Here is a 12749-nt window from a genome sequence, read left to right as displayed (position 1 = left end):
TCTTGGCTGTGAAATGTGAATTTATTCTGTGATTTGTGGATTCATTTGATTTTTGATAAATTTCAAAATATGGCTCAATGTTAAATAAAATAATGTCGTGATTAGAATCTCGATTCTTGAAATTATTACAATGTTGTTGACAAAGGTAGTGAAATTAAAATTTTAGATATCGATTTCTAATTATTAGAGTTTGAAATTAAAGTTCGTCCACTACATGCAGTGACCTGAGAAATTATTTCTTCAGTAAAGGTAAGTTTCGAAAATGTATAAGATTAAAATAGTAGTTATTTATAGACAGTATCCCGTTTCACACATTTTTAGAAATAAATTTAGTACCTATTTTACACAATTATTACTTAAACAGAAGATTTACTTACGTAAACTTATTTCTAAAATATAATCAAACTGTTTAATGTCTATAAATAAGAATTTATTTCGGTAAACTGGAATCAACAAGGTTTTACCATTTTAGATTTCAATTTGATATATCAAGAATGAATACTAAATATCTATGATTTAATATTTTAAATTAAACCAGTTGCTGCTATTGTATACTGGTTCAAAAATTAATATATTTTTTTTATTTTAGATAAACTAAACTATGTTACTTCTAATGCTGTGCAAGTTGATTTCCTGTTAATAATCTTTTGACCTTCAGATTAGATTTAAGTGATATAAATTTCAAACTCTAACCATGCAAAATGACAATAGCGATAATAGTCTATTATTACAACAAAACCAAGGTATGTACAGATTTATCTATACAAAAACATCCTTACTGTTACATACTGTTTAAAGTTGATAGTTTTGGTTGGAAAATATATTTTGTTATGTGATGTAACTAGATTTTTGTGGTAGAGAAAGTTTCAGTGTCAGCAATACCTAATACTATATCATCTCATTCTTTTAAATCTATCACATGTTTCTTTTAAAATAAAGGTTTCAAAAAATCATGTAGAGAACCATTATTTAATTTACAATTACTTATGGACTATTAAAAAGCTTGATGCCAGTATCAGTTATAGTCCTTAGTAGAAATCTAAAAAGAATTATGCTAGAAATTTGATGAGTTTTAAGGACTTGAGGCAGAGGAGCATTAATTATATAGATATTGTTATACATATTTAAGATCTATAACTCAATATTCATGGTTCTTGGTTTATGGTTCAGGACTTTACAAATACATTTAACCCTCTTGAGTATCAAGGTGTTTAACTTAAAAAAATATTTCTTATGTATGTAAATATTATGACATGTAATTATACTATATTATAGTGAAGTTTTCTATAATCAGAATTAACTACTTTCAATATAATATGTTTTGAATAATTATAAAAAAATGAAGATATTATCAGGACTCTTAGCTGGTCAGTTATTCCATTTTAAATACTTATAAATTAACTTTGTATTATAATTATGATTTGATTTCATTAATTTTAATTTTATTTAGAGGGAATTGTGTTACAAATGCAATAAGACTGATTTAGATTCTATATTGATGAGGGATAATCTGTATCAAGTTACCATTAATAATATTGAACTGACATTAGTTATCATGTCATGCATATATTCTGTTCAGGATGAAATAGTTTTTGATAATTAAAAATAATGTGCATTGAAATAAATTAAAGTTGTCACTGCATTAGAATTTGCGTCGTTGCGCCGTTGTCGCCTACTGTTTTGGTAAACAAAAAAGATGTTCCAAATTCATGCATAGTAATAATAATAATTCGTACATATACTTAGATTTTGCATTGATTTTATTAGATTTTTCTTTGTAAGCAAGCAGGTCATCATCTGATACACGTTGAAGATCTAATACATGACAGTTATCTCACGATGATTGCCCCTTGCCACCCAAGCAAGTCACGAAGAAACAATCCATTGACGCACAGTCGGAAATCGAGAAGGTCGCTAGGAACAATATTTTATTATAAAATAAACAAGCGTTACTATATCGCCCATCTACCTACAAATTAAATTCCTTTCTTATAATATAGATGGATGCGTGTTGCATAGGAGATAGATGTAGGTCATGGGCTTCAGATATTGGAATTTATCGGCAAACTCTCGGCATTGCAATTAAAATACCAATAATGATGTTCTAAAAATTAAACAATACTTATATTGAGTGATCATATTTGTTAGTAGTTATGGCAACACTGATAAATAGTTAAAAACATTGCTACTCAATGTTATATATTTATTTAATTACAGTTTATACAGGTCCAAATCTCAACTAAAAGTATTATAAGATTACAGTCCAAATCTGTTACAACGACATCGAAGTCGAAACCGATAGTACTAAGTCCTAACAGCGGATGACGTTGTTATTAAGTACCTTAAGGCCCATTTAGATGGAGAGAGTTTCTCGCACGTTTTGGTTCGAGAAATCGTACACGACTATCGCTAGCAATAATCTCCATAGCATTATTGTATCAAAATACATACTGGCAAGAACTAAATTCTCTCCTACGATTATGTCAGTCGAGTATCGCCAGGGATTTATCGCTAGGCAATAATGTCCTAAGTCTATTTACACATCGACATTTTAGTTTATTCTTTCCATAATCGTACATTCGAGACCAGAAATTCTCTCCATCTAAATGGGCCTTAAAACTTATTATTGAATGTGTCATTCATAAACTCATGTATAAAATGTATTAATTTCACATGAAAATACATTAATTATCAATTTTCTACATTAACAAAATCTGTTATTTTAGTTTTTAAAACACTTCTGTAGTACGTACGCACTTTTTAGTTTACGCTCAATTTTAATTAAAGTATTGTCATAATTTCCCTGCATATAACTGTTCATTAAAAAGAACAATTCTTTTCTAGACAGACAGTTTTCATTGAAAGCATTGAGACCATCATTCAAAGTTAGCATTGTAAATTGTTCTTCAGTCTCTTCCTGTTCGTCATTTTCCTCTTTAACTTCTTTATTTGCGACATGTTAAAAGTTTCACGAATAACTCAACAATATGTTTCGTTGCGTCAGATAAAAACAAACTCGTTGAAGAGAAATGATAAAGCGGGCTTTGATTATACTTACTGCATACACTTGCACCTATTTTGTTTCTGAGAAATATAATAGACCCTAAACTCCAGTCGCTTATGTTTACTTTTGCGATCTTAATGACTTTAGTGTACCAGATGTGGAAAGGGAAAGTGCCCTTACATATTGAAATGTTTACAATACGGCTCGTCTAACAGATATAATTCTCCGAAAATATCAGTTAAATGGAGCCGCTTAAAGAGATAATATGTTGTAATTAGCGATATCGTAAAAGTGGTGTTTTTTATAAGGTGATCTAATAGAATTCAGTCGGGACCTTTGATTTTGGTCAATATAACTGGTATGTTGTTCTAAACGATGTCGTCGTAAAGAGTTTTGACATACAATTAAGTCATATTTATAAAATTAACAGAAAGCCTTTTGGTATCCATAAATAATTTCTAAGCGAAGGGGCGAGAAACTCTCTATCTAAATAGGCCTTTAAATGGAGAAAGTTACGACTATCACCAGCAATAATCTCCGTAGCAATATGAATATCGTATAAAAATGTTTACATACAGGCAAGAACTAAATTCTCACTGTCCGAGAGACCAGCTGAACTCCGCTGGACCTACCATAACCTCCTAAATGCAGCATCTGTAATGTACGTTTACAGTCCTGTTGTTAATAATGATCATATATCTCCAGTATTTAATAAAAATAATATATTATTTAAAGATGATATATTCGTTTCTATGACCCACTTTTACCAAGCTTGAGTGACGTGTATATTAATCCCGACTTTTTTTTTATGTAGGATGGTTTCACATTTCATCGGCGCCATCATGTCGGTATGTCATGTGCCTATTTACCCCGAGTATTACAAACCATTATGGATCTCATAATAAGTGAATACAAAAAAATGTTTTAAATTACTCTAAAAGTTAATACATCAGATACAAGAAGTATCAGTTATGTCTATTAGATCCGAAATTGGTTGATAGTTGTTGACATTTAATTTACACAACAAGTCTATAAAAATAAATCAGTTTCGTTACAACCTTTTTAGGCGTGGACCGCAGATTTCTGAATCTGTTTCATGATAACTTGTCAATCTAATAGGCAAGTATTTGATTAGCTCCCTGACACAAGACGTCTAGGACAAGCCTTCTTCCAAGGTTTTCTCACGATGTTTTCCTCCACCGTAATACCTGGGTATGTTAAATGCGTACAGAGAAAGAAAGTCCATTGGTCCATAGCCGGGGATCGAACCTGAGACCTCAGGGATGGGAGTCGTTTTAACAATAGGCCTATAGTTGTATTATTGGTTTAGGCCTTGCTTAACCAAACAAGTATGAAAATTCCGCAACAATAAATACGCTAGATGTCAGGCAACTGAGACCGTCATTGTAATTTATAATAGTAGGAAACATGCCATAGGATTTTGACCTTTTTCTAGAACATATTTTATGTTACACTAGTATGACACACTTGTCTCTGTGAAATTGTACTATAATTTTCACTGAGGTCACTCAAGGTGACAGGAAAACCAAGAATGTTACAAGGAATATCGCTTAATTGATGACAACACTTTCTATTGCGTATTATTGATTTTGTGAATAAAAATACAATGTCGAGAAACAACTAACTTTGGGAGTGCGGAAAATCCGAAGCTTCGCATGCTAAACAACCATGGTCACAGGTTGATTTAGGAATGTCATAGGCAGCCATAGTTGTTTTCCCGGTAACAAAAGTCACTGTGCCTCATTAGAATAGCAAAAATGCCTTATTTCAATTCCACTTAATTTTATAAAAAGTTAAGATATGATTGTTACATTGAAGTTTACCAAACTAATTGAACGATTTGAAAAATTATTTCACCATTAGAATCTTACATGACCTGACCATGAATAGTTACATTTACATACCTGATGAAGAAAGTTTATAGAATATTTTTTAAAGTTAAGGGATTCGTATGAAAAAATCGATTATGTAACCCAAGCAGTGTAAAAAATACCCAGTAAACTATTCACAATAGACCAAAGTGATGTGGTACAGTATAATAGAATCAAAACATGTTTAATAAAATGATAGTAGTTAAATGTATTAATACAAATTACATTAGACAACTAAGTTTAAAGACAAGTTAAACACACAGGTTTCTGTTTCAAAAAAGACGCTTTGTAGGCTAGAAAACCTTTGACTAAACTTATAAATGAAATACTACTAACACTGTTAGTGTCCTGACAGAATTTCTAAAGGCTAGTGTTTGTTTGGTATGACTGATCATATCTTCAACTTTTCTATGTAGCCTCAATTGCGGGACTTAATTGTCTTAACAATTAAATAATAATAGTTGACTTGGCTTTAACATAAAAGCGAGCAGTGTTGTTCTAGTGGCTTCAACGTGCATCGTCAATCGTGTTTTTTGTCTATGTGCGCATTTAACACTCGATTGTATGTCAGGTATAGAAGGCCTTGCCTCTTACAATAATCTAATTATCATGAAAGAGATAAAGAATTCTGAGACCCAGATATAAAGGTTGTAGCGCCATTGGTTGAAGCTCCACATACAATTAATATGTTGCATAATGTTAATGTTTTTATTTGTCGCTCTGCCTGGAAGATATCAATTACAGCGATAAGGCTGGTGTACCAATGCAGAGAAATACACGTTGTAAGTTACTTGAAATATAATTGTACATAGATATGCTAAGGGTGACATTCAGAAAGAGATTTATCGCGAACTTGCCAAAAGTATTTTTTTTTGCCGTACGGGAGTCAGACTGCGCTATGTTTCGTTTCTCAATGTTACTGAAACTGGTGAAATATACATTTAGGCTAACAAAATTATCTATAAAAAATTATTAGTAAAGACATGTATCTGCCCAATGCCTCATTTGAGTTGGTTGAGTGCCGTGCAGTGGCCGTCGATCTAAGTAATATTACCATAAGTAAAATATTTGCATTAATTTAGGACGACTTAGTTTGTTAAAGCGGTTGTAGGTACGTTAGATCGTCAGGCTGATAAGAAAAGCCGGGCGTATCAAAAATGTTGTTTACTTTGATATAAATAAAATGTTAATTAGCTTCAACGTAATGCAAGTTTCAAGAAATGAACAAAACCAGTTGGTCTCGCTCCGGTGACGACGTCGCAAGTGTAAAATAGTTATTTATAAAATGTTTTATTTGCGCAAAAATAAGTGAATTTAGTGCAAGCGAAATATTGGTTAAATTTTATTTTTTTCATTGAAGGTTGGTTAGTTTTACTTAAACCTAGAACGTGTATAAATCTTGTTTATTTTTATATCGCTCAGTGCGCCAAGCGATATTATGTAGATTTTTTTGCGATCTGTCTTGTTAAATGTTGCATAGGAAATGTTTTTCTACCAAAATGTTCAAGTGGCCTAAACAATTTAATCAGCTTTTAGTTTTACAATTATGAAATGCGTAAACAACTACTCCGCTAATTGTATCGCTATATTAGAACGTTGGCCGAAATTAGCTTGGGACTAAAATTAAATGTTGCTTGATTCCGATTAGTCAATAACATCTAACTAAACAAAACTAAGCAATTTTTTTTGATTAGAATTAATAAATTTGCGAATGTTGCACAATCTTACTTTCTATGGCTAGTAAAAACAAAATTGAAACTTCGAGAAAATTTGTTCACACGTAAGTAGGTCTCGTGTATTGTATTATTATTACTTGAAAAACTGGTTTGTCGTATAAATTCAATGACATTTCAATCTCACGTTACAAACACAAAACTAAAGATGTTTAATTAGTTCTTCCATATATGTTTTAAATATCTTCTTACGAGGGTTATCGAACATACATTTGTTGTGGAATTATTCTCACGAGTAACTATGATAATATGAATGCATGGCTCGTGCAATTTATTTAAGCTGATCTTATTTATGCTATTGTTTTCTTTTTTGTGAACACGGTATTGCGTTTTGAAAATTAACAACAACCTCCTTTTTATACAGTGAGTAATTCCCATACAACATTTACAACAATAATTAAATTGAGTATGATTCGTAATTTTAAATAGTTTTTTCCGTCTAGTGTACGTTTAAACTGATGCTCACAAATCGTATTTGTATGTGTGCAATTAACATAGGTTCGGCAAAGGTAATGACGAAGTCGTCTTTGGATACAGATACGAGATTGAGCACCAAATAATGTGTTATAAACGTATTGGATTTAGACATACAAGAGTCCTAGATCGCGCTAAGTCTCGAAACCTTAATTAACTTGTCCTATATAAATAAATACGATATTAATGATACAAGCTTATAATATATAATTTTCAGAAATATGCGCCGAAATATTGCGATTCGTAAAATTATACGTGTTTGATGTTTGATATGGACGTTTATTGAATTTGAAATTACGAGAGTGATACTGAGAAAATAAACAGCCATTTATAAATAAGGTTCACATTCATTAATAATTACTAATTTATTCGCATGTCATTGTATTACGGTCAACCAATACCATGAGTCATTCTGTTATGTTTTACTAAATATGTACTAACTTATAAATATTTAAACTAATCTAGATAAAAAGAAAGTTAAACGTAATTACTCATTAATGCATCCCTCATCTGTTATCAAGCTGTGCCTTTTTTGAGTCGAGACTTAAGATTTTATTTATTTTTTGATTAAACAAAACAAACTTATGTTGTCACTATGTTTAAATAATTGATGTCCAATGTCCAACTAATTACCCATTGTTTGTTTTAATTTTTCAATATTTTAAATATATAACTTAATTCTTGTCGCGATGTTTACATAAAGATCGTAAACAACGATTTAAAATACATATAATATTTCATTTATTTAAAACTTCTTATTAGAATACAATACATACTTATTTTATGTTTGGAATATAAAAAAAGTTAATTCTTCGTTTTCGATTGTCATCCCAGTAATAACTCCGTTTAAAGAATCTATTGTTACAACAATCAAAAGATCTCCTCTTTTTCCTGGTTGAAACTCGTTTTTCATCACAATTGTAACTATTTATTTTATAAGAGGGTGCAAGTATATGGCAGGCACGGTCACATTTGTTAGGTGGATGCATCGTGTAATACTCGAGAAAAAAGTTAACCTTTATATTTATATTTTTTTAATTATGTAATAATAAAAATAATAGTAATATGATAAGGTAATTTATAAAATAACATCATTTTATAAATAGTCAACATCATTAATTTTAATGATAAAACTTGCATAAACTACAGTTATTAAAAACAACTTTTAATAAAGTGAAGACATCATCAATAATTATAAATATATTCAGTTAAATTGACGTGTATGTGTGTATATATATATATATATATATATATATATATAGTAAAATCGGCATTATAATTATTTGAATCTCAGATAATCAAGACCTTGACTGGTTAAGTATTTATCAAACTATAGATCGTTATCAAGACCGTATCTCCAATAAATATGATTATTAGTTTTATTTTGTTGAACTCTTCCAACAGTGTCCTACGCATCGCTCTTGTAAGTTAATTGTCTCTTTAATAATAATAATTTATTTGCAATACAAACATATTATGGTGGTACAATCTAATTTCAATTGGTAAAATCAAATTAATTTGTCAATTATATAATATATGTTAATTATATAATTGAAAAATTTTAGACATTTTTGCTCAGCTAGAAAAATACGGTACTTCACTTCGGGCCACCGCTTGCAAATGTATAAAGCGTAAATTCGGCCCCACATGGAGTACTGTTCTCACCTCTGGGCGGGGGCTTCCCAATACCAGCTCCTTCCACTTGTCCGTATTCAACGAAGAGCGGTTCGAATCGTCAACGACCGATCTCTTTCGGTGCGATCCTTTGGTGTTAAGTAGAAATGTGGGGTCACTCTGCATCTTCTACCGCATTTACCATGTGTAGAGTGTTCATAGGAGTTGTTCGGATTAATACTCAGTAGCTGAGTTTCATCATCGGACGTCGAGGCGGAATACGAAATTCCATCCCGTATCACCTCCTCGTCCGCCGTTCCACAATTGAGCGTTTTTAAGGCGCACCACCACTATGTGAAAGCAGCTGCCCGCTGAAGTATTTCCGAACCAATTCGATTTAGGGTCCTTCTATAAAGATCGTACAAATTTTTAAAAGGCCAGCAACGCACTCGCGATTGTTGCGGCATTGGAAGTGTCCATGGGTGGCGGAATTACTAAACATTAGATAATTCTTCTGCCCGTTTGGCCCCTGTTCTATATAAAAATGTAGAATTTTGCTTGCTCCTATATAGTCATAATAAATATTTGATACTTGATTTTCTTAATACATATACATATATGTATACATTTTCAGTATCGAGCTATTGTTAACTTTTTTATTTGATATAAGCGTATATTTAAAAATATTTATATTATGTATTATTGTTAACATTAAAACCCTCAAACTTAGAAAAACAAAACTAAGAGGCCTTACGGTTGTGATAGCCACGAGTTAAAAGCAATGTCAATCAATAAATCCAGTTTACGTAACCTAGGGCTATTTCCAACGCTTTATCGCAGCTTAATCCCTCTCAATATTGACATTATCACTTACAGCAGCAGTCATTTTAATCTATATTGTTTCATTTCAGACTTTTATCTCCTGCCAAAATGTCGGGAGGTGCGACTGGGCCGCTGCTCTACGCCGTCTGTGCGGCTGTACTTGGCATGCTACAATTTGGCTTTAACACCGGTGTCATCAATGCCCCACGGACCTTTATAGAGAACTTCATCAATGAAAACTATGATGTCAACTCTGGAACCATATTCAGTGTCATCGTTAGTATATTTGCCGTCGGAGGTATGATTGGATGTCCATTAGCAAGCTGGGTTGCTGATACACGTGGCAGAAAGTTTGCATTAATCATCAACGCTGCGTTTGGTGTAGTAGGAGCGCTCCTAATGGCATTAAGTAAGACCTCCACGTCGCTGGCAATGCTCATTATAGGCAGATTTTTTATTGGTATAAATTGTGGATTTGCTACGACGGCTTCACCGACGTATGTATCAGAAATGGCTCCAGTACGTTTACGTGGGGCTTTTGGAACCGTTAACCAGTTGGCCGTCGCGTTTGGCATGGTTGCAGGACAAATACTTGGTATTGATGTTATTCTAGGCAGCGATGAGGGTTGGCCGTGGCTTCTTGGAATGGCTATCATACCCTCGGCTGTTCAGTTTATAATGTTACCATTCGCACCAGAAACCCCGCGATATCTATTGCTATCTCAACGAGATGAGGAACAAGCAAGGAGGGTTCTTTCCAAGATTAGAGGAACTGATGAAATTGACGATGAAATAAAAGATATGAATGACGAAGATCACGCAATGAAACAGGAGCAAAAGTTTACAATTGGTGATTTGTTGCGTATTGAGTCTTTGAGGACGCCTTTAATCATTGGTATTGTGATGCATTTATCGCAACAGTTAGGTGGAATTAATGCTGTTTTGTATTTCTCTACAACGATATTTATCAAAACTGGCTTGTCTGAAGGAGATGCTCGTTTGGCTTCTATTGGAGTCGGTAGTATGTTGTTCATCATGGCTTTGGTTTCAATACCCTTAATGGATCGTCTTGGAAGAAGAACTTTGCAGTTGGGTGGTCTGGGCGGTATGGCAGTCTTCTCCGTGCTTATGACTATAGCATTCTTTACATACGAAAACAACAGAACAATGAGCATTTTTGCTGTTATATTTACCTTAATGTACGTCGCGTTCTTTGGTGTTGGTCCCAGTTCCATTCCTTGGATGATACTGTCAGAATTGTTTGGTCAGGGTGCTCGAAGTGCTGCGGTTAGTGTAGGGGCTTTAGTTAATTGGTTAGCGAACTTCATAGTCGGTTTGACTTTCATTCCCATGTCTGATCTATTAGGCAACTATGTATTTGTGCCGTTTACTGTGCTGTTGATATTGTTCTACGTGTTTACATACTTCAAATTACCTGAGACGAAGAACCGAACAATAGAGGAAGTGACAGCGTTGTTCAAGAAATAGTCTCGGTAGGATTTTAAAGCGGCCTTAAGACCACTTCTTAAGAACAAAACATCTCTCAGAAAATGAGGAGTGAAATCAAGACTACGCCCTCGAAGTGGCCATTCAGGCTGAACGACTTGCATCACATTCCTTTAGTGTTAAGCGCGCAATAAGTTAAATAACCAATTTCGATAGTTACTGTATTATTCTATATTGGAAACATTTTTAATTCCCAGTTTCTTGAAGTCGTAGGACTTGTAGGAAGACTGAACTTTACTTATCTTTATATTTATCGAAGTACTTATTCGGATACTGAATATGTCTATTGGGCTACGTTCGTAATGTTGCTTTGTGCTTAGAACCATAACCTTGGTGTAGGTATAACTTAAATGTAAGCACTATTCACATTATAATTCGACACAATTGCTAGTCCAGACATGTTTATTGAGACAATCGTTATAGGAAGCGATAGACGTAAGCACAAAAAATGCCATTGTGACATTTGAATTTTTATTTACCCGTAACGTATTAATTATTCAAAGTGGGAGATTAGGTTCTAAGCGCCAGCAAGCCATTACGCTCGTACCTCCCGTAGTGTACGAGTTATTGGTACTAGTTTCTTTCGTTCAATCTTGCCGGAATTTGTTTGGGTGTAGAGGACCAATGTTTTGATTGTTATTATTTAAGAGCACAATTTTTGATTTTTTACACTTTGTATAGATTTTTATTATGTTACAATCACAGTGCCTTAGCTTAGTTTGTTGATTTCATATTAAATTTAAAGCTGTTGTTAAGTTTAAGCATTTTATATCGATATACTCCAAAGCCAGTTATTATGAAACGACAATTTTCTCATTTATTTGTGTATTTGGAGTACTCGAAAGCTCGAATTCACCGAATAATTTCTAATTTATTTTGAGGGTCCGTTTGACACAAACGAAACTCATCAACTAAATATATTCTCTTTTGTACAAATATACTTTATACAAATATTTTTTTTTTATTCCTTAAAATTATAAATAAAGTACTAATAAACTTATTTCATTAGCACTTTCTATGTGGTGTACATGATTCTCCTAATTGACTCACTTTCATAAAAGTATTAAAATTAATTTATGATTAAATTATAATTAATATACGGCAAGTATATGCCCTTTCTCTTGACTCTACGACTAAGCTTTTAATATCGTCAATATTTGAAAACATAACTAAGACAGTACTATAAAAATCGTATTGTATACAATAATTAGTAGCTGAAATCAGATATGTAATATGATTGTTATTAGAAAAAGATAATGTTTAGTATTGTGTAATGAAGCGAAACAAAACTATATTCGTCACAATCCAAAGTAGTTGCTTGCCTATTGTAATGATTTACATAAGTTTTCATTCAGACAATTTAGTATTGAATTGTTGAATTCAGCATTGTTATGTAACCGTCCTAGAGTATTTTAGTGCCAAGTAAGCACGTAAGTTACGAATTATATATCTCATCTATTCTTGTAGTATAAGGTGTGGAAAATAATAAATTACGAATAACAATAGTATAGAAAAGTAACTACTTTGATACCGTTCAAGTAGAATTACAATTTTAGTTATATTATGTCACGATTGGTCACGTGGCCACTTTTATGTAATGATGATGTGACGTTTAAATGTAATGTTTACGGTTGAAGAATTTTCTTTAACTCATCGCTCACCCCTGGTGTATTACTAATTATAATATTACTGTTGAGATATATA

General features: G+C 32.4%; 1 protein-coding gene across 7 annotated transcripts; it reads left to right on the top strand.

Moving 5' to 3' along the window:
* The first annotated feature begins 32 nt into the window (after positions 1-32).
* Positions 33-12555, top strand: LOC123712440 (glucose transporter type 1-like). Of its 7 annotated transcripts, none has more exons than XR_006754088.1 (3): positions 33-249; positions 590-743; positions 1783-2801. XR_006754088.1 is itself a non-coding variant. In XM_045665523.1 (3 exons), the coding sequence occupies exon 3, from the start codon at positions 9648-9650 to the stop codon at positions 11025-11027; it is 1380 nt and encodes a 459-aa protein (XP_045521479.1). In that variant the 5' UTR covers positions 48-249; positions 590-743; positions 9629-9647; the 3' UTR covers positions 11028-12555. The 7 variants fall into 7 exon arrangements, 6 of the variants coding, with proteins under 6 accessions (XP_045521479.1, XP_045521478.1, XP_045521481.1 ...); XM_045665523.1 differs by lacking the exon at positions 1783-2801 and adding an exon at positions 9629-12555 and having other exon boundaries at positions 48-249; XM_045665522.1 differs by lacking the exons at positions 590-743; positions 1783-2801 and adding an exon at positions 9629-12555 and having other exon boundaries at positions 48-249.
* Positions 12556-12749: the final 194 nt, after the last annotated feature.

The sequence above is a fragment of the Pieris brassicae genome, chromosome 7 (genome assembly GCF_905147105.1).
Source record: "Pieris brassicae chromosome 7, ilPieBrab1.1, whole genome shotgun sequence".
Classification (NCBI taxonomy): Eukaryota; Metazoa; Arthropoda; class Insecta; order Lepidoptera; family Pieridae; genus Pieris; species Pieris brassicae.
Note: the sequence above shows the minus strand (reverse complement) of the source record. Positions and strands in the feature narration are given on the sequence as shown.

Bases quoted from the DNA above. Each gene is read 5' to 3' on its own strand.
- LOC123712440 (XM_045665520.1), top strand. From the start codon at position 6,630: ATGGCTAGTAAAAACAAAATTGAAACTTCGAGAAAATTTGTTCACAC. The intron at 6,677-9,628 runs GTAAGTAGGTCT...GTTTCATTTCAG, and splicing joins TCGAGAAAATTTGTTCACAC to ACTTTTATCTCCTGCCAAAA.